This window comes from Anser anser, assembly GCF_964211835.1.
Source record: "Anser anser genome assembly, chromosome: 2".
In the NCBI taxonomy this organism is placed as follows: Eukaryota; Metazoa; Chordata; class Aves; order Anseriformes; family Anatidae; genus Anser; species Anser anser.
The window spans coordinates 8,086,814-8,114,056 of NC_139721.1; the positions used below are offsets into that span (position 1 = coordinate 8,086,814).

General features: G+C 43.2%; 1 protein-coding gene across 4 annotated transcripts in view; it reads left to right on the top strand.

Moving 5' to 3' along the window:
• The window catches only part of ST3GAL1 (ST3 beta-galactoside alpha-2,3-sialyltransferase 1), a 76,481-nt gene extending 49,935 nt beyond the window's left edge, over nucleotides 1–26,546 (top strand). For all 4 annotated transcript variants that reach the window (XM_083822578.1, XM_083822580.1, XM_083822581.1 and 1 more), the window contains exons 2-7: nucleotides 193–977; nucleotides 9,513–9,709; nucleotides 12,895–13,074; nucleotides 18,368–18,413; nucleotides 20,904–21,023; nucleotides 22,958–26,546. In XM_083822578.1, coding sequence (XP_083678704.1) covers nucleotides 666–977; nucleotides 9,513–9,709; nucleotides 12,895–13,074; nucleotides 18,368–18,413; nucleotides 20,904–21,023; nucleotides 22,958–23,131 — 1,029 coding nt within the window. In that variant the 5' untranslated portion in view covers nucleotides 193–665 and the 3' untranslated portion in view covers nucleotides 23,132–26,546. The remainder of the gene's footprint in view (nucleotides 1–192; nucleotides 978–9,512; nucleotides 9,710–12,894; nucleotides 13,075–18,367; nucleotides 18,414–20,903; nucleotides 21,024–22,957) is intronic.
• The last annotated feature ends 697 nt before the right edge of the window (nucleotides 26,547–27,243 follow it).

The window sequence follows — 27,243 nt, forward strand, 5'->3', positions numbered from 1 at the left end:
TCTGCCCTTTCGGAAATTTCAGCCTGCGACTTGTCAGTTTGCAAACAGGGCAGCAGAAGTCACTGCCGGCCCTGCGTCCAGGGCTCAGAAGTTTTGGGATGGGCAGCGGAAAGCACGGAAACTAGGTTGGGAGCGATGCCTTTCTGACATTTATTTTTCTGTCTTTTCACGTGTGTGTGTGTGTGTCTGCAGGCTGCAAACTGCTCTCTGTGGCTTAAATGGACATCAAAGCACGTCTCTCTGCTGGAACGGACGTCCCCGACTGGTCTGATCCTTGGTGAACTAACTTCAATGAAAGAGAAAAGAAGAGCCGTCCTCTGCTTTCTGTGATTTGGTTCCTTTAATTTATGGCTCGCTCCCACACACAAAAGCTAAATTTTCGTGCTGACATTGCTCCTCTCTAAATCTTCCGGAACGTGGAAGGACGAGGATCTGTCTTCGCTGAAGCCTCAGTTGGAGAGACTTGCCAGCACTGTGAAAAGGGGAAGGGAAATACCCAACTTTGCCTTTTTTCAGCCTATTTGGGGAAAACCAAGCTTCCCCCTCCATGGACGGAGGTATCGGTGGGTCCATCCTGAGCCCCAGGCGGTGACTGGCCGTGTCACCAGCGCCCCGTCCCTGTTGCCTTAGCTTCGGCCCGCCTTGTGCTCCGCCAGCGCACAGGGATGGGTACCGTAAGGAAGAGGAACGTGAAGGTGTTCACGTTGGCCTTCGTGCTCATCACCGTAACGTCGTTTCTGCTGAACTACAAGCACCAGGTGACCACGAACACCTGGGATCCTAAACATATCATCACGCAGTTTTCCGAGCACGTCCGGAAACTCATCAAGTACCCCAGGAGGCCGTGCAGTTGTAACACCTGCATTTCGGAGCCGGGACATTCCCTCTGGTTCGACCAGAGGTTTAATTCAACTATGCAACCTTTCCTGACCTCACAAAATGCCTTGATCCCAGAAGACAGCTACAGGTGGTGGCTGGTAAGTGGAAGGCATGTGCGCGTGTGCGGGCCGGGATGCAGCCTGGTGTCAGCACGGCGGGTACGGTGCCGGGCTTCTAGCGATGCTGAGCAGATAGTGATGATAGCATTTTCCTGCCAAAAACGTGTGCAGTCCCAGCTGACGAGGCAGGCAGAGGTGGGACAGAGTGGGTGTTCTTGCTGTTGTTTAGCTTGCAGGCACTCATCGCGCACCTTCGATAGCTCCAAGTTGGAAAAATCCCTGGTAGAGGTAGGGATCTGCACATCACGGCATTGCCTTCTCCTCCCTTTTAGAAATAGAATTCGTAACCTGGATTATTGTGCTTCAGGTGGTTAAAAAGGGCTGCCATCTGTCGAGGCAGCAAAGAAAACTTCTTGGGAAGTGTGTAATTCACCTGGGGCTCTCCCGACTGTGAGACATGTAAATAATTACCAGGATTAATCAAGAAAGTGATTCATTCCTTGTGTACGAGCACGGGCTGCGCTGTGGGCAGTGACGTAAAGCAGGTCTGCAAAGCACACAGGTGGCAGTGGGTCACGGGGAGGCAGCAGCACAAAAAAAGCACGAAAGGGGAGAAGGAGCATCCTGATATTTTGCCTAATTGAAGCCCCTTTTATGCTTTCTTGAAACAAGATGTTGCATTAAATGAATGTGCTGGCCCCGTCTGCCCAGCTGCTGAAGCATAGGTTCTGGCGGCAGCATCCCACTAAAATCGTGGTTTCGTTATGAGGTGCTTTCCCCCTTGTTTCACATAGTTTAAATAGCTTAAATAGTTTCACATGTCTTTCTTTGAACATGCAACTTGGGCTCCTGTGCCACAACCCTTAACATGGAGTTTGGGGACGTGGGGACACCCCTCCAGCAGGAACTCTTGCTCACATGGTGGGGGCTCAGGTCTCAGAGGAGGCATCAGGTGCTGCAGGAACAGGGCTGGATCTGATATTTATCACTTCACACTCCCTCGGCTGTTGCATTTCCTCATGAAAAAAAGATGCTAGTGAACTCCAGTGTCTAAATAAATAATATCCTAATTTTAGGACAATATCCACCTTTTTGCTATTAGCCTCACATATTCCAGCTGTTGCATCCTTTCACCTGGTTTTTGGCCATGACTGCTATTTTCAGCCGCTTGTGGTTATCCTTGCTGCCCCCACATGCCCTTCCTTAGGTCCTCACATTTCTCATCTGGGCTATGCCAGAGCCATGAAGAGGGAAGGTGGCAAGCTCAAGTTGGGCACTCAGATCCCAATTTGATTCTAAACAGGTTTGAGGTTTGAATGCATTCTCTCTTTAAAAAAAAAAAAAAAAAAAAAAAAAAGTTTTAAAAAAGGAAGAAAAATGGGACTTTCAGTACAGAAGTCTGACTCTCTGGTTCTCCTTCTTGTGGTGAAACTGAAAAAAAAACACAACCACAGATATCTAACATCAGCTCAACCTGAAACAGATTTTTGGAGAGGAGGGTTCTTTCTTTTTCAGCTAAATGAAAAGTTAGAGACCTTCAGGACAGCCAAAAGTGTTTTGTTTGTTTGTTTGTTTGTTTGTTTTCCTATATAAAGGCTGCCATTAATTTTCAGGGCTGTCTAACCTTATTTTTAGCGTTTTCATTCATTTTTTAAATTCGGGTCAAGTTCAAAGGGAATACACTACTTCAGAACAGAAAATCAAAGCAGCTTTTTCTTAGGTGGGAAAAGTAAATCTTAGAAGATTTCTACAATTCAGCCAGAACACATGGAATATTTTGGTGCCCCCCTAAAACTGCATTGCTTATGGGGAGTTAGCCACTTAATGAAAATACTTGCTCTTGTCTCGATTAGATGGTGAAAGAGCCCTGTCTCCTCTAGCAGATCTTTGTGGGTAAACCAAGGCATGACATGGCCTCAGCTCCTCATTGCAACCCATCTGGGTGATCCTTTCTGAGACGGTCAGAGTCATTTGTACAGCTGGTAATTCCCAGGTACATCCCTTTTTGACATTCTTTTTTAGTCTCGTCTTCAAAGTGGTTCAGAGATTTCTGTCAGTCTTAAAACACGGCTCGTGGCCACGTTTTACTGCCGCTTGCTTTGCTAACTCAGTAATTTGTGATTTTTTTACTACATTTGTACTCAAAAGATGAGGCATGAGGAGATCTGAAAATGCTAATTGTTGTTTAAGCTTCATTTTGGCTTGCGGGGCTGACTCCAGACAGCGTGATGGATTCGTTATGCTGTAACTGAGATGAGGGTGACTGGGGCTATGTATTATAAGGCTGTGACGTTGGCGTCATGGCAAGACCCACGTAATATGGACCAAATACACGCAGGGCCCTTGCTGGAGAACTTGGTCTACCAAGCTCAGTCTGCTCTCCCTTCTCATTAACCCTCTTGCTGTATTAGTGAATAGGAATTATTCAGCCAAGTGGTCCCTTAACGTCAGGATCCCTCCTCTTCTAGAAAAGCCATGGCTGATTTCAGAGCCTAATGACAGGTATTTGAGATGAAGTGACTTTGGGGACCAAAGGACCGGGTGGTTTCGCTTGCAACTCTTTGCATGCCTGCCTGGCTGATTCATGGTGCCTTTGGAGAATATATGGCCAGCTGGGTGGGATATGGCCTTTTGGGGGGAATTCTTCCTGGTGCTTCGAACGTCGAAAAAATCTACGTGGTTGTGCCTGTGTTCACAGAAACAAGGGGACTCTCGGCAGGGCTGTTACTGCTTTTTGTTTGCTTAAATCTACACAGCTGATGAACTCTACCTTGATTAATTCAGTCAGGTTACGAACAGAGGCCCAAATTCTCCTCCTAGGTACACCCCTGCAGATGCTCTGTGATTTTTGTGTCTTAAAGTGGAATTGGAAGTGATCTGCAATTAAAACGGCAGATTGTAACTGGCTTCTTAGAAATTATCTCCTTTCTTCCTTCCTTCTGTCTTTCCTTCCATCCGTCCTTCCGTCTTTCCTCTTTCTCTCCTCTCTTTCTCTCTTCCGCCTGTGTTTCTCGGGCTGTCCATCTGCCCTCACTCGTCGCGTCCCTCAGGGACTGTGAGCGTCTCAGTGTTTTGGAAGGCGGCACCTCATGTCACGTGCTGCATTTCTTTCTATTTTCTCTCCCACCTCCCTGAGCTGGCTCCCCTTCAAGTTTTCCATTGTTGTTCTATGAAACAAATGGCTGTGGACTCTTCCACTGAATTCAGTAACCTGTATATAAGGGGACAGGACAAAAATTATATGCTGTAACATGGCATAGCATTTATTTATAGTTTTCTTGTTTTATTCTGAGTGGTTTTCTGCATTGTTTTTGGTGGTCAGAAAGTACAAAAAATACGAGATGGGAACCTGCTGTTCTCAATCCCAAACAACTCTGTGGAACTTGATGGATTAAAGCTGCGGTAAATAAAATAAAATCAGGCTCAGGGTTCCCTGGCAATCTTATCTGTAGCACATTGTTCATAAACTACCACGTTACAACAATTTTTATCTTGAGTTATAATATTTGAGGGGTTTGATTTTTATTTTTATTTTTTGAAGAAAGCTCTTGGGGACGTGTGATTAGCATATCTAAAAGAAAGTGTTAGCTTTTAGGCTTTATGGTTGTAGGAAAAAAAAAAAAAAAGCACAACATAATATATGGTTTAAAGTTTTTCTCACCAGACAGCAAATAAAAGGGCATCCCCAACACATGCACTGGGAAAGTCGTGGAAGCTGCACTTATTTTTAAGACAGTATCGGAGCTACTTGGCACCTGACTCATGCATTTTGAATGCTCTTTGTAGAAAATTTCCCCAAGTACTTTGATCATAGGGAATCTTCTTTAAAACTGGGACGCTATCTGTGATACTTTAAATGCAAAACCAAGGGCTTCCTGCAGAAGGCAGTGCCAAATTCAGTCCCAGTGCCTGCTACATGCCCAGTCCCACCTGGTGTCATTCTGCTTGGCTTCAAGGGAGTGTGTTTTATTTACATAATACATGCACATTACATTCGTATTTGAAAATGCATGTTTTCTGACAGACACAAATCATTACACAAAGCCAACCCAAACACTTAAAAGCACCTGTATTCTCCCCCTAAATGTCTTCGATGTATAGTAATTGCAGGACATTAAGTGTAACAATAATAATGTCATATTTTCCAGACCAAGGAGATGTTTGTAAAATTGATGGTTGCCTTTTAACCTCTCCTTCGGTCTGCAAAATGGAGATTACCTGCATTTGCCCCACTAGGATCATGCTAGGATTAATCTTTGTGCAATGTTTTATAGCTGGGAAGCGCTTCCTGAGTGTTAATGCCTCCAAACTGCTGCAGCAAGGCAATTAGTAGCTGTGCAAAAGAGGTTCTCATGGGGTTTTATTCTCTCTTTATCTTTTAAAAACAGTTAAAAAACGGAGAAGCCATGACAAAACAGTATTGCTACACCAGCTTCCCCAGGCTGCCTGGCCATGTGCTTGCAGAAGGGCAGACCCACACCTACACCTGCCCAACACGCAGGTTGTGTCTCAGTCCATGCTCGACACGTTTCCATCTGCACCCAGGCTGCACTAATGATTTATGGGTTAAGCAGGACATTTTCTACATGCTGATACATTGGGATTTTGAAGGTGTATCTAATACAGTGCCAAACTTGGCTGTGGATTAAGGATGTACAGGCACCAGGAGAGCTTTCCTTCCAGGCTCTCTTGACTTTAGCTTCCTCCTCGCTGCTCCAAGCAATTAGCTCTGAGCAGCCTTGGCTGAATTCACATCCTCCCCTTGCATCCCCTTAGCTGAGTTTTGGGTATTGCTTCTTGGCAATCACTGGTGGTGTGATGGTACTGGAGAGCCTTGGGAAACGTTCTGAGAAGTTTATAAAAGCAACAAATCCCAAGGTTTGTGGTCATCCTTAAAGGAGGCGCGCACAGTGTGGTGTGAGAAAGAGCAACAAGCTTTTCCTCGGAAAGCTGTTCATGGATTAAAGAAGGAACTGTGTAAACTTTAAGCTTTTATATATATATATATATATATATATATATATATATATAAGAAAATGTAAAACCAGCTGGAAAACCTCTGGATGTGAAGTGGGGAGTTTTAAAGCTAAGAGTGCATCTTCCCTGTTAAAATAATTAGGAAACTTCTCAATCTGGACTCTGGACTCAGTATTTTATTTTTAACAATGTAGGGTGAAAAGCTGCCTCTCAGGTGCCAGACAAATATTTTTGGAGGGCTAGAGCTGAAGTGTTAAGTGGTATTTTATGTGGACGCAAGGCAGGTTAAGATGCCTTTCGGACTTGGACAAGAGCTTGAACTGCACCATTACACATGGCTGTTGATCGCAAAGACTTCTGAGAAATACAGTCACTTCACCCAGGACACAGGGGTCAGGTATTTAGGTGTATTTAAGCCCGCTTCCAGTAGCTGTATCCATATGCCTATCCCTGGCACACATCTACAGCACTTGGAGAGAGAATGGCATCCCAGCAGAGCCAGGTGGCACCAAACAGGCACTGTGCTGCCTTCTGCACCGCCATGGCTTGATGTGGCTTTTTCTTGCATGACATGGACAGACTTTCACTCTGCACTGCTGTTCATTTATGGGAAATGCCGGACTGTTGGGAGCTTCTTATAAAAAAAAAATACTCAAGAGAAAAAAAAGTGGACAAAAATTTGGCGTGGGAAAGTGAACTATAATTGGCTTGTAATTATAATGCTATTAAAATGGACTTCTTCAAGAAGTCAAGTAAACATTGTGCAATAAGGAACTGGCTGCACGTTACGTCTGAAGTTTATAAAGAGATCTGTCTTGGAGTTAAACATCTTTATTGCCTGTTCTGCTCCATACTGCTGAAAAGTCAAAGACTTATCAGTTCTGATTGAAGATTAGGCTTGAAGAATATAGTCCAATCAGATAATCACTGCGGAAATGAAAACAGCACTTTTAATAAGTTAGAGACTGGTGTCTTACTGTATGGATGTTCAGCACAAAATCCTCATCCTATTTAAGGCCTTTGATGAAATCTCTGATGTCAGTACTAATCTCTGTTGGAGAAATTCTGTACAATTGAGGGGCTGGTGTTGGTGACCATGTTTTAATTTGGTTGCAATACAGTTACTCTAAATTGACAGCAGCATATCAGAAAGAAAAGTCAGATCCCCGATCTGGGCAAATGGAGGTGCCTATCCATGATAATGCTCCACATCGTTTTCATGCATCAAACAAAAGTAAATACTCCAGTTCCTTTCCTTTACTGATGCTATCATTCTGGCTGAAAAGGCAATTTAACTTAAAAAGAGAGCTCAGATGCTCAGGATTTTCTGAAAATGATCTTCTTCATCTGAATTTTGTCAGGTAAAATCGGTTCAAGAATACTTTTTTTTTTCTTTTTTTTTCCCTGAGTAACTATGTTCTTAAAAGTGTTTTGAAGCATGTTTGATGGTTTTCTCTTTCATTTCTTAAAGACAGTTAAAGTCAGATCAACTTTTACAGAGAGAGAGAGTATGCACATGGTGTGTGCACATTTGTATACACAAATAACTCAAAACAAGCTCCTTCTGAAAAAGCTGGAGTTTTCTGCATTACACACCTGATGCTGCTCTCTGTGATATCTATGAGACATCTCTGTTTATTTTGAAGGCTGCAGGATTAGGCTACTATTAAGTGTTTTTCTTATATTCAGAGTAATTTTGAAAATAGGTTAGACTGGATTCATACAGAACACACAAGTGTAGATACGTGAGCATGTGTTTGTAGCATCACACATGTAAATTTAGGAGAAAATAATCCTTTGCAATTCAACAATTGAGCCATCCACCGAATACTCCGAATATGTTGTAATAATGACCGTGCTTGTCTGGGCATCCTCATTACCTTTTTTATTTATGTACAACCATTGATTGCTTGACTTGGCTTTTCTTCTGGGCTGCCCTCAGAGTAAGTTAAAGGAATGGCACGAAGTAAGGGGGTGAGCTGTGCTTGTTATTAATGTATCTGGAAGAAGGCAGTGACTATTTTGGTGATGCCATGACTGGTGTCACTTCTCAGAGCTGCCCAATGGACTCAGAGCTGTGGTAACGCAAGCCCTTTATCTTGTCTCTGCCAGTGCTCAGCTTCAGCTACATCAGAGGAAAAACAAGCCGAGATAATAACAGCTGCTTAATCACTTCAGCCCAGGAAGAGTTTTTTGCTGACTACTTTTAACAGAAGACCACCTTATGCAGTCTATACATGAGTGTATAGGTTAGGAAGGGTTAGCAGGAAGGTTAAGTTCTTGTAGGTAACATTTCTTTGGGTTCTTTGTTCTCAGCCCTTGACCCCAGTGTTGTCCTGTAGCTCTGAGCTCCACGGACCTGTTGTTCCGTTCCGTGCAAATAAGGTTTCTTGACATAGGTCTGCAAAGATAACAGAATTTAGCTGACCAAACAAAATGTACAGGTCTGTATATATTTGTGAGATAGGATGGGAAATTCCTGGGATTCCATTCCATAGGATGGAAACAATTCCTGGTGCAGGTGAGAGAAATACATCAGAAACTAAAGCCAAATTACCCCAGGCTGTTGCTGGCAGTCGTGGGAAAAAGCATTTTTCCTTCCTCCATCCCTGTCACTCTTTGCCCTGGGCTTACAGAGCAAGTGCAGAGCCTTTCGGGAGATGCTCTCTTTGGAGCCATTCTCCTTTTGGAAACTTTTCCTTCTCTTTGCAAGCAAGCAGCACCATGAGTGTGGGCTATGCTTCATGTGAGCCTGCCAGCACCCCCAACATTTTTAGTTGCCCTCAGAGAGCAGATTCCCAGAAAGGGAGTGTCTCACCATCACCTGCCCTGCACCTTGCCCGCACCTTCACCATCCAGCCTTTGTTTCCACCATGCACCACAGAGCTGCTACAAAAGAGTTTCCCTCCATGGCAACGGGCACAATGACCAAGGTCCGGGGTGGTTTTCTTCATCCTGGAGAATTTTTTTAGATGGTTTTACATCTCCAGCTGTCAAAGCTAACTTAACTTTACCAGTTTCCTATTGCACTAGTGGCTGGTTCCTTCACAGTCCGGAACAGCAGAAGTGAGATCTCGCACTCCCACTTGTGTCAAAGGCCAAAATTTGTGGGAAGGGTGTCCATGGCTACCCCAACTGGCTCAGCCCTATTTCTGTGCTCCATCAGGTTCCCTTAGAATGTTTTGTCCTTCTTAGGGGGGTTAAAAGAAATCTTATACGTGTCTTAACAGAAGATATCTGGCCCAAGGTGGGACAAAGCTTTTAGACACCAGAAGGACATTTATTCTGCTAGGGTCAACCTTGAGGAGAATGTATGATCTGTTCCGCTGTGGCTAGGTAGAGACTGAGGAGGTGAGGCAAACAGAGGAGAAGGAAGAGAAAAGGAAAACCAGGTTAAAAAAGTTAATGGGACAGGACTTTCCATATTTTTAATTCATACTTTCGCTCCCAGTCTGAAGCCATGTAACATACACCCCAGGAGACAATGTTTGCAGGAACACGAGCAAGAGCAGTCTTTGAGAAGACATTTGAAGCTATGTCTCGCTCACAGAAAAGCTAGCTATATTGGTAACCTGGAGTGATTTTTCTCCCCAACAGAAACTGCAAGGAGAGAAATCTCCAAAGAATATTAATGACACTCTCAAGGAACTGTTTGGGATCATTCCTGCGGATGGGGACCCACTGCAGGAGCGAGGTACTTTAACGTGCAGACGATGTGCCGTTGTGGGCAACTCTGGGAACCTTCGGCAGTCTCAGTATGGCCAAGAGATTGACTCCCATGACTTTGTGCTCAGGTAAGTGGGCACCACCTCAGCTCCAGGTGTCTCTGCTGTTTGAGATTTACTGGTGTTTTTCAGGATAAATTAGCAAGCAACGTTTCAGGGGCTATCTAGTGAAATCTGCTTCTTAGGTCCAATCTAAGCTATATTTTATGCCCCTGAATGCATTGGAGATATGGCCTCATGTTTTAGCCTGGAAGAAAAATATGACCTCTCTTGGGTTTAAGTAGGTGTTGATACTGTAGCTTACTCTGCACTGTTCAGAATTGCTTGTGATTAAAAAAAAAAATAAAAATGGAAAAGCTATAATTTTGGATAAACATTATCTCTGCAGCTAGTGCTCACAAGTGATCTTCTGCACACAAAGCTGACTGTGTCAGATTTGACCTTCTTGCACTGGTTCACTCTTAAGCAATGGTAAGGTGGGAAGGCCAAAGTCAGTTGACAAGCAGGGAGGAGACAACTGGATGGCTAGAGCTACTTGTTAGCCAATACTTGGCTATTATTTTCCCACTGAAATAGAACGGGACACTAGGTAGGCAGAGATGACTGCCCAGAGGGCAACCAAGGTATCTGGGTCAACTAAGTTTACCTTGCCAAGCTGTCAGAGAAACTTGTAAACCACAGTGGTCCAACACATTCTCCCTCTTTACACTGCAGTTGCCAGTGCAGAACAATTTGGGGAGCAATGCAGGCAGGTCAGAGGGTCTGGAATGCAAGGACTACTACTGAAAATATGTGAGATTATGCTCTTAGAAACAACATAATCTTTAGCAGGAAGTTGTGTGCTGAAACTGAAAGTGAATCAACAGAAGATTAGCGTTGTTTGAATTGTTAGACCACCTTAGGCCACTTGGGTTTTGATGCGGTTTGGGTACCTAAATGTGCATAATGAATCATTTCAGGAGTAGCTTGCTTCAGTTGAATACCTTGCCCTCAGCAATAAGTACCTCCCCAAAAGCAGTCAGCCAACCAAATCTTCAGATACATGAAGGGAAGCAAAGAATCATTAATCCTGCAGGTTTTAAGTGTGGAGAAGCAGAGATGCATCCGTACTTAACTCTGCGTCCCTTGCTATGGAGATTGCCCTGTTCCTGCATGGACTTTCTCATCTTGCCTGGCCTACATTTTCAGGTGCAGGCAGGAAAGCCTGACAAGGGGGGATTTTTCTGAATAGTAACTAAGGAGTTACTATTCAAATTCAGGTATGTGTTTCTGCTCTGAGTGTTCACCCTTCCCATAGCTGTGCATCCCCTGCAAGGGAGAAACTCTCTGTGATTTGGAACTTAACCTGCCAGTCTCTGATTTCCAGTTTATCAGTCTCAAGCCAGATATGAATAGATGTCCCAAGGTTTTAGGATTTATCATGGAAATTTGTGCAGAGAAGGTAACCCGTCCGTGTGCTAATCCAACAAACAAAATCTCTGGTGACCCAATAATTCACTTGCAGGTGCTTTGGCAATACAGCCAAGCATGGGAAAGAGCCAGCGAGTGTGAGGTGATACCTTTCCTTCCAAACACCGTGTTCCAGGCCACTTTTATTTGTTTAACTGTCTGTTTTCATGACAAAGGGAAATCCCACTCCTTCCTGCTGAGACTGTGTGTGATCACTGCCTTCTGCCGTGCCGCATGACCAGCCCTTGCTGCAGATGGTGGGGAAGGGACACAGACCCCAGGGCAGGCTGTGTACCGTAACCAAGATGCCACCCTTGGCTTTGACTTGACAGAAAGCAAGCCCTGGATCTTATATTTCAGGCTGAGTAATCTCAAGATAAAAAAGTAGGAATTTCCATGCTTTGTAGAGTATCTCTACACCATGCAGTGAGGATCCCTGAAGCTGGCAGGGAAGAGACCAACTCGATAACAAGTCCACAAAGGCCAGCAAGATGTTCTACCTATGCTAATTGCTCCCTTTCGAGGGAGTTAGAAGAAACTTAACTAATCCACCTGGAGTAGCACTGCAATAACACAGCCTGGCATTAACTTGTTGAAGTGACTTTACCTCCCTGTTAGCTGTGACCACAGCAGTCTGTTGTCCAGCAATGGATGATGCTGATCATCATCTCATCAGCTACATCCCTTCCTTGCCCTCCTTGTGCTTCTACCAGGAGCTGAGCTAATGTCTCTGCAGGAGACTCCAGGAGACTCCCATGAGCTTCAGAAAAACCCTGTTTTTCTCAGAGCCACCTTGAGTGTTTCTCCTGGTGTTGCACCATGGACACATGCAAGGTCAGTCACGCATTGGGGTTTTCTAATCTGCATTATGCTGCACCATGAAACCATGTCAATCTCTGCCAGCAGTGAGCTAATGCATCAGGATGGGAAGTGCTCATGTGTCCCCCAGAGTTGCTTTCAGGAGCAAACACAAGCACAGGGGTGTTTCTGCAGTCCTGAGTTCAGAAACCCCCCTCTGTTCCCTATTGCCTTATAGATCCAACATAAAGTAGCCCTGTTTGCTCAGCTTGCTTTGAATGAGCCCTGGTGGGCCCTGGGCAGGTCTCCATACTGGGTCTAAAGCACATATTGTCAGGCTTTGAAGCTGATTTTCGAGTGCTCCTTATTACCAAAATGGATGTGTCAAAGCTGGGGGGTACTACAAAGCAAAGTTTGAGGAAATAAAGTGTCAGCAGAAAATCCTGCATTTGTCACTGTGGATTTTGTGCTTTCTTCTGGAAAAAAAAAAAAAAAAAGAAAAACATAAGGAATATTTTCTGCTTCTCGTCACACATAACGTGGTTTGTTACCTGCACCCTAGGCATTCACTTGTACGGATGGGGGGAATGAAGCTGCAAGAAGTCAAGTTGATGGACTTCAGGGCAATATTTTTCTCACCTACTGGAGGCCGCAGCATTAGGGTGAGAGGAGATGTGTCCTGATGGGCTCCCTGCTCTATTAACTAGCTTTCTGCTGACTGTAAGGAGAACTCAGGGACGTGCTCAGGCAGACACTTGCTTTGCATACATACCCAATTTCACACTAAAGCCTAGCTTTTTTTTACTTTTAATTTACCCACTATGGGTGATGGTCATTTCAGCCCACTTGAGGACCGCTACACCCTGATGAGCCTACATACAGCATGCAGCCTTGGGAAAATATTTCTGCCACCTCAAACAAGCGATGTGAGGAAAAATCACACATTTGTACCTACCTAATTCCTGTCCCACTTTCTCACTCTCTTGCTTCTTATTTTTGGGCTGCAGAATGAACCGTGCACCTACCGTTGGCTACGAGTCAGATGTCGGGAGCAAGACCACTCACCACTTTGTTTACCCTGAGAGCTACAAAGAGCTGGCAGAAAACGTGAGCATGATCCTGATCCCCTTCAAAACCCTGGACCTGCGCTGGATTGTCACTGCGCTCACCACAGGCACTATCAACTTGTGAGTAAGAGCAGCCTCAAGTGGATGGGCTGAAAGGGTGGGAGCCCCCCACCTCATATTGCTGTTGGAGAGAAAAGCCCACTCTGGGCAAATCCCCACCGATGAAGTCTAGAGGAGCTTTACAACCCCTCTAAGAGCAGGGGTTAGTCCTGAACACTTCATTTCTAGGAAAAGTGTAGTGTTGTGGTGCAGTCTTTGAGGTGAAGATCCTTGGCCCCACACAGCGATCTCAGAGGAATGAATGGGACAGCTTTTGCTTCTGGAGACAGCCAGTTTGAGCATCAGCTTCCTGAGCTTTGGGGTTCTGTACTTCATTTTGGGTTTCTGTTCATCCATCCCCTCCCTGGTCCCTTGGGAGTAAAGTGGGTGTAGCCAGCATGCCCATACCCAGAGGTACCCAGCAGAAAGCCACCTGCAGAATCAGGCATAGGGCGGGTTATTCATTCAGCGTGTTCTTAGACATCCAGATTATCCCACCTGTGATACTTTGGTGGCCAAACGGTCCTCCAATACACATTATCCCGCTTGCAGAAGAGGACAAAGAGACAGAGAGGGATGCTCAGTTTGCTCATGAGCAGAAGCATGGCACTAAGACATCCATCCACAGCTTCCTCCCGTGGGCAGGTCGATCAGGAGCTTGGTGCATCTTTTGCGGTCAAAAGACACCTACTTTTCCCCAGTCTTCCCACGAAGGCCCTGAACACTCAAGACTTGAAGCATTTATTTGAACAGAGCTATGCCCATCTATCAGAGAGCTAGCTCCATGCCAGAGCATTATTTTACTCGCAGGACATGGGGAACAAAAGGGAGGCATTACTCTGAGACTCGTTCTCGGGCTGGAGAGCCCCCTCAGAGCCTTTCAGTTCCTCCTCTCCAGCTCGGCCTCTCGCCCCTTCCCTCCGGCCTGCTTCGGAGAGCAAAGCCGCGGTTCGAGCTGTCTGCCTGGTGTGATTTTAATTTCCTGGTGGGAAATGATCTCCGGTCCAGGTGCTCTGGCACAAACCCATATCAGAGTTCAGACGTACAGGGGGGGACAGTGCTTGAGGGATGTGTTAGGATCAGATCTGGGGCTAATTGCGGGGCTGAGGGGGCCTTCAGGATAGGTTGCGGCAGAGAGAGATGGAAAATGAAGGCTTGACTGTACTTATCGGCTGTCACCCAAACCATCTGGATCTTTTCCAGTGTTTTCAATAGAGGAGAAACAATCCTGCCTCCACCCTTCCTGGGGAAAGCAGCATTTCCTCCTGTGCGTGACTCAGGGCTGTAGGGCCCAGAGCAGAGGGAGCGCTGGAAATGGCTCGTCCCGGCCTGCCTTTGCCCACCACAGCAGGCTGTGTTAGTGTGCTGGACTTCAGCGCCCCAGTGTGATCACAGACACCCCCAGGATGGGCCTTCAGGGAAAACAAACAAACAAACAATTGTTCCAAGTGAGGAAGAGGCAAAACTCCCCTGTTCGGTCCAAGGACCTGCAATGGGGAATGGTGCTGAAATGGGAGGGAGTATTTGAGGTCGGTGTGGCTTGGCCCCATAGATGGAGGGCAGAGAGTGACACTGAGTGTCCTCCGCTGGCTTTTTCCTTCTCCTTTTCCCATTCAGACCCTGATCCCTGCATTTGCCTCTGAAAACACAGCTAAAAACCATGAATTTCTGCTAAACCTCACCACAACAGAAGGGCAATGTCTCTGCCGTGCCAGTATGAAGGTGTCTCAGGACTGCGGCACATGGTGACTGACAGCTGTGCAGAGGAGGCACCCTTCTTTCCTTTGTCACCTGTGTGCCCTAGCCTTAAATTAGCACGTTTTGCCTGGCAATAATGTGCCACACTGGTATTTATTCTCTATTCTTTATGAGTACTTTCAGAATGAAATGCTGTTCTGCTTAATATATATTTTGGCTGCACCAGAATTTGAAATACGAACAAAGCATATGTTTCTTCTGGACGCCTCCTAGCAGATTCTCTTTCCCCCTATAAGATGGCTTTTCCTAATTCAGAGGATGAAATGTATGACATTTGTACTGTGTATGAGGTTATCTGCTGGCTGTAAAGCCACAACCGCATGGGATTGCTACACATAGACAGAGCAGAGCAGATTATGTTATTCCAGAGAAAAGTATTTCAAGACATTTCAACTTTTTTTCCCAATTTCAGAGTCTCAGAAGATGAAAACCTTGCAAAAATATGTCCCTATTGACTGAGGATTAGACCTCCTTTTACAAAAAGCTTTTTGATGGGACAGCAAATGGAGTTTTAATTCTTCTTTTTTATATTTTTCTTCTTTGCAAATTGATTTTAGATTCTCTTCACTTAACATTCTCTTAATTTGTAACATTTTTTTTTCACCAGCACTTAATATGTCCAATCATAAGTTTTCACAAAAAAAATAAATCCATCCTCTGAACACACTCATAACTCAGAAAAATCGGCCCACTTGGAAAATCAGCTAATAAATATCACTGACCTTTTTTGCAAAGCTTAGGGTTTCTTTTTTCTTTCATAAGCTATATGGATAAAAAAGGTTGAGAAGCTCTGCCCTTAAGCCTGGATCCAATTCTATTGGAATTGAGGGAAGGCCCCCAACTGCCAGCAGCAGCCTTTCAGTGAAGCCCCTTGCTGCATCTTTGTAAAATCCATGTCTGTGCCAGGAAGCCTGCACAGGGCCAGTTGCTGCCACCATCACCCACCCATGTTTCCATCATTGTCACTGCTCTGTGCCCAAACTGCAAAGCCATTCACTGTGCTTCAGAGGTCACAGCAAGTGGGTTGCAGTGGTAAAGCTGAGTGAGCCTTAGTCTGGCTGGAAGATGTAACTGGTTGCCTACAAGGCGGTCACAGGAATAATTAGAAATCGCACATGAACGGAAAAATATCTTTGCCTAATAAGTTGCAGGATACAGATTTATAATTAGATTGTATACATGGGCTTGGTAAGCATCTGGTATAAATCAGTGTGTATTTACCACATGGAAAAAATACCACTGTTTTAAGATTTTGGGGGAAATTGCATAATTAATAAGCTGGAACATTCTGGGGTAATAAAACAAGACAATCATAAACACACAAATCATAACAATACATTAAACATAATTTTAGACTAATGGTAGAAACCTATGAGGACCCATTAAACACAATGTCAGATACAGTGTATAAGGAAACTACTGACTGTACATTGGTGAAAGGGAGAAAGGATCAAATAAAAATAAAACCCATTTGAAACTTATTTTAGAAGAGAAGAAATATTCACCACCTTACACTCACTTGCATGGCCATCAGGTCTCGTGAAGAGGCTGCATAGTGTCAGCTGAGGTCGGGTTAACCACAACCTAAGTGCATTCATATAGAAAGAAAAGCATTCCTATTCATTAGATTTCTATACAATGTTTGATTTTCTGTATTCTATTCAAATGAAATAATAATTTCCTAAGACTCAAAATCTGTGATTTATCTTATTTACCTCACAGCAGTATTAATTCATGTAATTTTTTTTCACTGTCCGAAAGAAAAGCCAAACAGCAGATATCCTTAATATTAGATATAATTGATAGCTGAATGACTCTCTCAGACTTCTCCCACTTGATTGATGGATGTCCCATTTCAGAGTGGGTCTGTAAGTCTGATCCAGTCTCTAAGAGATAATGACCTTCTGCCTGCTCGGCAGCCCAAATTTTACATGACCTTAACAGCAAAGGTCTGCATTTGGCTTTAAGTAGCATGCCAGTACGCAATGTAGTTGTATGTAATTCTGCCGCTAAGTTACAGCAGGACTTAAGTATTGCTTCTGAAAAAAATAAAATAAAAATCCCATGATTGACATGACTAATTTACCGTCTGACAAGAGTTACAGTAGTCTCATGGCTGGATTAGAGCTGTCTACAAATACTGTCATGAATGCTTCTTTTGCATCTGGCTATATGTCTGTGAAATATGCCCTCCTTATTTCCTTTATATCACCTTTCTAGAAAAAAAAAATAATTACTATTTGCTTATATAATAATGAGGAGATTTTGCCAGCAAGGAAGCCCTTTCTGTCTTCTTAACCTAAAAAAAGGACATGTGATCACCTAATCTACCTCTATTGACTTTGCTAACCAGTCAGGCATGGGAAGCTGAAGGCAAGCATGAGATTTGCTGAGGGCATACTGAGAAGTCTGCATGGATGTCCCTTTCTCCATTAGCACTGCCAAACCTGACATGTCCCGTATCACATCTGCGGGGACTGGGACTCTCTTATCACCTTTCCCACCACAACCAGCCCAGGGCAGGCAGTGCAGGTGAAGTACCTAAGGAAATGAGGACATTGCTAGGTCACCATTGGTTTGGGAAGACCTGAGATAATGTTTCAAAGTGCTGATGATCGATGGTTCAAAGAGGCATAAAACCTCACCAATAGGATCCTTGTCATTACCAAAAATCACACATAAAAATCACACATTTAGATCAGACAAATGGAAGGGCTACAACCTGCCCAAAAAGTATGCAGTGTATATTTTGAGATAAACTCCAGTTACAAGACCAGTTCACCAGAATTTTCCCACTTGAAACAGCCTCAAGGAGAATTTTTTACAGCACTCATGATGAGCTGTGTGGTGTCAGCATGTGCTGTTCATGGGACACAAGGAACTAAAGACTTTTTTATTTCAAGGCATGACTCATGATTTCAACCCAGTCATAAGGTATGACCTGGAAGTTTTATGCTAGGAAATGCTGGCAGCCTTCCTCATCCCTCTGGGCAGGCAGGGAATAGCTTACTGGCGAGGGGCTGTGTACTGGGATGCCCGAGTTGCACATAACCACAGAAACGAGGAACTCTGCTACCACCTATTCTGAAAAATCATGTGGTAATTATAAGTATTAGGAGAGGAAAAGTCTCCCCCTGGTGGGAAAAGGTTTTTCTGCCATGAAATTAAATGAAAGCCGTTGCGGTCATCAACATGCAAAAGCTGCAACAGTGATGGTCCAAGAATTGGAATTTGTGGGCTTCATGGCTGTACAGTATATATTCAACTAAATCCTTGATGTTCTACTGTCAATAAGTACCTTGAAAATTAAAAGATGTGATATCTTCCTATAAACTCTGCTTCAGTGGGAGCTCAGTTTTTTCATGCTGTATTACTTACTTGCAGCCTCGTTTTCCAACTACTTAATGTATTTATTACTTTCAAATCACTTGAATTTATTACTATACCTGAAGAATATTCTTTCTTTCTTTGAGAATACATAAAAATATTAATATGTTGGGCTTTTACTAATCTTGGTCATTTTGTTGTTTTGTTTTTTTTTCTTTTCTTTTAACAGCACGTATGTTCCAGTTCCACGGAAAATCAAAGTCAAAAAAGAAAAGGTGAGCAATGCTGGTCTGTTAATTTGTTCTGCTGATTAATTTGTTCTGCTGATGCAGTGTGGTTCTTTTGCCTCTGTGGGAGACTGCAAGAATCCAAGGAATTCCTTGACATCATAAAAACTGCACTCAAAATGCACACCCTTTACAAGGCTAAAGGTTGAGCTCCTATGTGCCGTTCAGGGCATTGGTCATTCACTAAATAATTGAAGTCAGGAAGAAACTGTTCTTGTGACTTTGTCATTGCGTAACCGCAGTTTTGAAGGTTGCATTGCTTCCTCTGGTACTGCTCAGGGAGATTTAAGGCGCTCCACTGGTGAGTGGTGCTCACTCTCCACAGCAGTTGTTCTGCTCCCTCCCATTGCAGTCTTTTAGATGTAAGGACATTCTGAGCTGTGGAAAACCTTTGCTGCTTTTTAAAAATGATTTGACTATTTGATCACCAAGGATGCTTCTTATTCCTGGGTAAGTTCCTTGGAATAAGGAACTAAGTGAACTCTGAACAAATAAAGTCATGAGTTTTCCAGTCAGTGAAGAACTCATGATGATAGTATCAGTGGCTCTTGGGGAAGGACCACAGGCCACAGCTGTAATAAATGTCTGTATATGAGTAAGCAAGCCTGGAGACTGGGTTCAGGCCACATCCAGGCTGTTTTTGTCCCAGGTGCATTAATACTCCTCCAGACAATGTTCAAGCAAAATTTGGAGGACTGCAGAAACAAGGGAACATTACGTGTTTTTCACAGGGACAGAACTGAGTAATGTGGATGTAATCTCTGCCATGCCACTTGCCTCAAGGCTAAAGAAATCCTTTTGACCCATTTTACTTCACAGCATGGGTGTACAGAGGGCAATCAGTCAGTGAACATCACTTTCCTGAGAAAGCCAAAGAAAGATGGACAAACCCGGTGCCCACCCTACAGCAGTCAGAAGAGGCTCTAGCTCATGCAGCATCCAGACTCATTTCCAGAGTATGCTGTGGTTTAATAGGCATATCCTACTGCTGGAGACAGAGCAGGATGGCCATTCCCATGTTGGACATCTAGCCACCATGCAAAGTCTTTTGTTGTTATAGCTGCATGTTATAACATAACCAAGGCAGGCTGTGTAGGGAGAGGTTAAAGATGTTTCATCTTCCACGGACCTTCCAGCAAAACGAAGGTCTCATTCTCTCAGTTTTTGAAAAGGGTTATTTTCAGAGGAGCTCAGGCTCCTAGTATCTCAAGGGCTGGTACAGTATGATGTCAGTCCAAGAGCATTAAAATCACAGATTGAAGCACATTCTTCATTCAGCAGGCCAGGTTTCGCCAAAGGCTTCAGCTGAGACCTTAAACCAGTAGCAGTTTATATCGCCGTGTTTCAATCGTGGGCCTCTGTGGGGTACTAAATAATCACTCAGCTCATCCCTACCTGTGGTGATGGACACATTAACCTCTGCAGAACCCTTGTGAGATATGCTATGGCAGGTTGTTAAACCGATGTCACAACTGCATAGCACCAGCCTGGGGTATGGCTGGAGGTATGCAACGGCTTCCCAAGCAGGGAGACAAGAATCTTGTATTTCCTCCCGCACAGTGCAATGCAAAACACCCCGTGAGAAGCGATTACACACAGATAAAATATCAGCAATTAACCTCTGACTCTGTAAAAGAAAAATCCCTGCAGCTAACCAGATAGCACTGAAACGCTGTCACTCTAATTACGAACACAGCATGGAGGGAAAAGCGTCTCTGCCTGATTCAGAAAAGAGGGTTGAAACCAAGGACTACCACCAGTCCTTGGATTCACTGTTCAGTCATGTCTGATCTTAAGTGCAGTTTCCATTAGAAGTCCCCATAGTTTCCCCAGGAGATAACCAAACGTGATGTACGTCTTGCTTAAAAATAAATAAATCAAATCAAAAAATAACAAAAAAATAGCATTTTGAGAAATAGGAGAAATGTAGCTGACACACCCTGATAGGGTTCCTGATAGTTTATACCTGACCTCCAGGTTTTCTTAGACCGGGAAATCTAGAGAGGCCAGGACATGGTTGGCATACTGTGCAGAAGATTCAGTTCCTTGTACATTTCCCCCCTAAATCCAGCATGACATTGTACATTTCCCTTGCTCAGGCCTCAGACTCCCCAAAGCTCACCTATGCTACCAGCAGGGCACTAAAGGGAGGGCTGGATGCCTAATTTCCTTCTCACTTGCACAATCTCGTACCCATTGTTTTCAGGATGAATCACTTAGATTTATGGTAGCATGATCAGGTGGGGTGTTGAGTCTGAGGAAGTTGTGCGTAATTGCACATAGTAAATATTATTAAATGTATTTTAACTACAGGACTGTACAGTTCCTTTTCACTTGACCTCAGGGAATACCTAATATGCCTTTCTTCTCCACTGCCCTCCCACGGTGTCTGTTAGGGATGAAATGCTGCAGTTGTGTTTTTTTTTTTTTTTTCCTAGGGTGTTTTACTAATGAATCCATCTCTCCAATTTTTCCTAGATCCTGGTTTACAATCCATCTTTTATCAAATATGTCTATGAAAACTGGCTCCAGAATCATGGGAGATACCCTTCCACAGGCCTTCTTTCTGTAATATTTGCACTCCACGTATGTGACGAGGTAAAGTCTGGCTATGTTTGGATATACGGGTATCAAATGAGGATGCTGGGACACAGATGCACACTGAGGTGCCGGGAACATGCCCTGGCCACTCAGCCTTTATTTGCTATCTTCTCTCCCATTCATTTCTTCAGACAGATGCAGAGTCCTCAGTAACATTCAGATATGCTTAAGTGACAGCGACCAATTTTTTTAATGTCTGTGAGTAGTAGGGCTTAAGATGTGTTTCAGAGAAATTTAATTAAACATAAAGAATGGAATTCCATTTGGAATTAAAAGACATCTAAATATGGACTGTATCTGTGTCTGCATTAGTTGTCTCTGTGCCCATCTCATCAGAGGAAGCCCAGAGTATATTCTCTCTGACTAGGCTCCTAGAGGCATTGGCATTGCCCTGGGCATGCCCTCTACCTCCAGCTGTCACTCCAGGAGAGTGAGAATCCTGTGTGACATCTGCTCACCTTCAGCAGGTGTCTTGACTACCCAAGGACATCTCAAATGGCTCTTACGTTTAGGCAACTACATTGAGGTCTTACCTATGTGGTCAGTGGAGTCCAGAGGCTAATTCCAACCACTTGGCAAGGCATTTGGGGAGCGGCACTGCTCACTGAGCTCAAGGACTGTGCAGTCTGGATCTCCACTGACTGTAGTGGATGCTCAAGCACCTCCATTTGGATATCTAAATCTTAAACATAATCCCACCTGAAGAACTTTGTCTACCAGCTCTTGAAATAGCCAGTTTGGAGAATACAAATGATTTATTTTCAAATCCTTCTCTGTTCCCAAGCTTGTGGGTTTATACAGTAGGTTATGGTAAATGCCTCTGTTGCAGGAGTTACTTGAAGAAATTCCCTCGCTAGGGTAATGTGCGGTGCACCTAGGAGATCAGAGACTTAGCTAGTTAGAGTAAGGCCATTTCAGCTCTACAAAATACCTCAAGCATGGGCTTGTTAGGATGGGGGAGAAAAATCACAATGCTGGCAAAATTCCTGGTCTGGACACAGCTCTGCTGTTAAAAGAGAGCTTTTGTCTCCCTGGCCTGTGTTGCTTGGAGAGGATGATGCAAGTATGCCAACAGAAATACTCCTGATGACACTGGCAGAAACTGTACCGTAGTCAAGGCAGATAGGATGGGGAGCTTGGGTGGAGCCTGGTTTCTGTCGAGCAGGCAAGGAGCAAGCCTTTGACATCATCAGAAATAATTTAAAGACAGCTCGTAATTGGGTGGGTCCAGGAGTTGCGTAGGTTAGGGTGTTTGTTCTGTGATCCATTCATCCCATCAAAGCCAGCCCTATAGCCACACCCAGTTTAAATAAATGTCAACCACGAATTTTTGAATTTATTACCAGAGGAGACAGGCATAGCCATTGGTAAATGAGCAGCTGGGAGTGGAGAGGCTGTAGGAGTACACACACACGAAGAACACGATTCCCGTCTGCCTCTGATCTCATGGAAGTAACTGCACGTGCCATAAAATGAAGTATCTAAATAGGGCTTGACGCAGGTCATTATTTGGAAGTCTAGGAACAAAACCAAAGATTTTTCTACTCTTTGTGGCCTTAATCTGATAAAGAGGAGATTCCCAACCTAGGTCACTGACCTCCTGAGGTCAAACATCATGCTTAGGGAACAGGAATGTGTTTTCCATATTACTAAACAAAAAGTCATGGATAGGAATTTCCTCTTCTGTCTGGGTGCAGGTGTGGTAGTGGCCTCAGCATAGCTTAGGGTGTGTTGTTCCTTCATCGTGATGTTCCTTGGGCCATTATTCTGTGATTGTATCATGTCAGGCAGTAGAATAATTTCTTACAGCACTGAGGTCCTCAAGTGGTACTGCCTATAGATATACTGACAACCAAGAGAAAATTTTCTGCATTTTAGATGAAGACCAATTCCTTTCCAGACCATAACAGTAGTTCTCTCTTACTTCCTAGGTGAATGTGTATGGTTTTGGAGCAGACAGCAAAGGACACTGGCATCACTACTGGGAAAACAACGCTTTAGCTGGGGCTTTCCGGCAGACAGGTGTCCATGATGGGGATTTTGAGTTCAATATAACTTTGACTCTTGCCTCCATTGAAAAAGTAAAATTTTTCAAGGGCAGATGACCCTGGCCACAGGGACAAGTAGGGGCTGCAATTTCCAACATGCAGCAGAACAAAGCTCAGTGAAGATGATCTGGATGCCAGCTGCGTTTGAAAGTGTGAATCTGTGGTGGATTCGGAGCGTCTCGCTGCTGCAATGCTGACTGCAGGGAGCTCGGCCAAGGACCAGCTTCCACGCTGCACTTGATTTCCTGTCTACAGATAGCTGGGAACTACCAATCAGTTGTGGGAATAGATGACATGCTGAATCACTGCTTAGGCTCTACGACTTGGTTCCTGAATTACTGATGAAAGACCTGCCTGTTGCAATTAGGAGAAACTTGGGCACAGGGACTGCTGTTTGTGTGCCCATTCCTTCCTTGAGTAAAGCAGGAAATCCTTGAAGAACAGTGTAAATGTCTTCTGGGATTTGACACCCACTAGGGTAGCTCTGAACATCACAGTAAGGATTACCTCAAAGAAATTAATTCACTTCTGCTGTTAATCTTCTTTTTGAACCATCTCTTTGGTTTCCTCTGTTACTTCTGGTTTCATGCCCTATTAAGCAAAAATGCTATGAAGTTGCCTGGAGTAGTAACTATTTCTACCATTGCCTCATTCTGCATTGATGGTATCCAGAAAATATGGATCAAATCACCTGTGATCATGTATTGTTTGTTATTGCTTCCTACACAGCCATAATAAGAGAAAAAAAACAAAACTGAAAATTCCAGAAAAAAAAAAAAGAAAAAGAAAAAAAAAAGAAAAAGAAAAAAAAAAAGAAAAAAAGGCCTTTTTAGCCACTTCTTGTCTTGTTTGGTTATATATAGCTTTTTATTTTTTATTTTTTGGTCAAAATTACTCCAGAATGCTTTTTTTTATTTAATCAGTTTAAGGTTGGAAAGTGGACTATTTTTTCTTTCAGTCGTTTACATGTGCCTTTTATAGTTGTGCAACAGATGTGATTTTTTTTAAAGGTGACAAACCCTAAACTATTTTATTTTTATTTTTTTTATAAGGGGGGAGAGGGGGATTAACCAAAGTGTAGCCTCCATATGGTATACTTTTGTAGTCAAAACTAAGAATAACAGCTCCTATATTGTATTTGAGCAAACACAAACAAGGCTAATTTTTGAAGGTAGCTTTTACCTTTTTTTTTTTATGGGATAATATCCAAATGTTCCAAGGAAACTTTTCCTCTTATTTTTTTACAAATTTAGAAAGCGTTATCTCTTTACCGTGTCTCTATTTGAAATGGAAGAAATATCATGGGTTGAAATATAAGATAGTGATGCAATAGTGATGAATCTTTTGCACAGTAGCAGCATCTATGAAGACACAATCTACGCAAGCTTATCCTACAGTGTAAGCCTTTAAGCTGTGCACAGCTCTGGAAGAATGAGTGTATTATTGTCAGTACTTCAGGGCAGTGAGAGGAGGGAAGTGACAGTGGAGATTTTACATCCACAGATTTTGCTGGAATCAATATATTTAATCCTCGAGGGAGAGAAATTATGAAATGAAGAACAAAGTTCAGGTAGTGAAGAGTGTGAAACAGTGTTTTTTACTTCCCAATATTGTGAAAATAGGATTCATGGATTATTGACCAATTTTCAGCTCTGGTGAAGCCAGAGTTCTTGCCACAGACTTCAAGGGACTTTAGATCAGGCCTGGGAAAAAAGTGGCATATATCATTTTTAACAGATTACGGTGATTGGGGTTTGTGGTAATTTACAAACCATCATCTAAATGACCCGTTTTTCATGCACCAGTTGGGACGTCATGTCCAAGCCGATGGGTATTTTGATGTGAGCTCAGTGAAAGCCTAGCCCTTCAACCAGTAGTATGCTTCAGTCCAAGATTTGTCCCGTTGGCCAGTTGTTAATAGTGAGCTCCCCTCCAAGACAGCAATTCGTGGCAGAATGATGCAATCAGCTGGAATATACCTGTTTGACCAAATGGACTGCTTTACCCACACGAATATTATTGGACTCAGAGCATAAAAAGAGCCAAGGATGCCAAATGTCTGTGTGAGGAACTGAACTCTCTTTCATGTACACATGTAATCCTTCAGCTTAGCAATATGGAAAGAGTGGCATTTTCAAATCTTCATGATGAAACCAGTTCATGTCAAGAAGCCCTTTCCCAGCACAGTGGCCATCAGAACTACCCACCTGCATGCCACAGGTGGAGCAAATTCAACGGGCATACTGTCTTCTAAAAGCCCTTTGTAACAAAAAAAAAAAAAAAAAAAAAAGTAACATTTCTACCTGAACCATGTTTGTTTGTTTCTTTTAAGCATTCCCACTGTTTAAATTGTTGTTACTCAATATGTTTCTAGCAAGATGTCATGCTAATATGACTCAAGGAAAGCAACTTTAAGAGGAAAAAAATTTCCAGGGAAGAATCCAACAGTATCTTCACCCTGTGACTGGATTTTGGAGATACTTTTTTGCATCATGAGCTTCAAATATTTTAATTTCTTTTCTTATAGATGGATGCGAGTAACAGGAACATTTCATTGCTATTTCAGTCATTTTTAGAAAGATGTAGAAGAACACTCATGGCGTTTTGATACCCATTTCCTGTTGATTTTTTGTTACAGGTGGCAGCTTGCGATCAAGGAAAATGTTATAAAAATCAATTATCTTCTAGAGTGTGTTGTTTTGAAAGTTTCCTGTTGCTGTCCAAATTAAATTTCCAGTTTTTCCCTGGATATTCTGCCTCTGACAGCACATGCAAAACATCTTGGCTCATACTATTCTGGACAGATTTAGTGTCTTCATCGTGGGACAAGCTGCAATTTCCATTTTTCTTGCCAACAGCAAGTAGTAACTGTGTAACACTGATGTCCATTTTTTCAGAGCAGGAGGACAGCAGAGGGTGGACCTTTCTAGCTGTAGGATGAGGGGTAGTCTGCACCATCACATTTCCAAGGAACTTTTCCTAGAGTCCTTTAGGTGACTGACTGCTGATGATTCAAATGCCTTCAGAATAAGGAGGTACCAACAGATGATGCTGGAGGAAGAATTCACTCCCACTGCCAGTGTTGAAGACTGTCTGCCTTCCTGCTATAAACTTTGTTGTTCTATTTTGCTTGAAAGAGCAACAAAGGAAAACATTTAGCAACATGTCAAAGCTTCAAACTTTTGAACTGTGTTTGCCACCCCTGAAAAGTCTCTGGAGCACTCCTTGAGTGTCTGTTGTGTTTTTAACCAAAGCCAAATTTCTTGAGCACTTTTTTTCTCCCATGAACAGATTTTCTTCCTATTTTTCTTTGACTACATGATTGATTATGATAATCACTTTTTGTTGTTTTGGTTTGGTTTGTTTTCTGTGATGGTGGGGAGTCTCACTCAATCATTCTTTGACATTTTATTTATTTAATTTTTCAGTATAATATGAATCAAAATAAATTTTTTATTGTAATCAAATCAAAGGTGTTTTTCTCTGTCCACACGTCATTCTTCTTCCCACAGTATTTCTATTAGCTCCTAGAGCCTCATGTGACACATAACATTGCAATGAAGCATTGTCCCACCTTCACTCTCATGACACACTTTCCCCTTCCACCCCCCATAATGAAGGAAACCACCACAATCATTTTTACAAATCATTCTTCACTCCCAGAGTAAAGTTTAAAATAACAAAACTTCAAATAACTTGAAGTGAAGAGCCCCAAGTTCTTCTGCAGATTTAGAAATTCCATTTCCAATCCTAAATCCCATGCAATGGCTTCCTAACCTGCAAGAAGATGCATTTGGGTGTCTAACTCTGATTTGTGGGTAAAGCTCACTTCTCAACCTTCTTTGGGTATCTTTGGATCTTTTTTTTCTAGCTGATCCCAGTCCTACTGCTACTTCCAAGAACTCTCTCATTAGCCACCTGGTCCATCCTCTCCAACTAATACTTTCTTTCATTACTGTTATTCAAACTTCATTGTTATTGGGTGCTTTGAAACAAGAAATGTAATAGTAAAGCTATCCCGGTAGGAGGAGATATGATGAAAGACTCGTTACAATTGGGTTGTGGGAATGTTGACGTGAACTTTTGTGAGAAAAAAGAAGGTACTCCTCCTCTTCTTCCTCTCTTTAAGGAAAGACATTTTCCTTGTCATGTTTTGAGCCATGCATGCT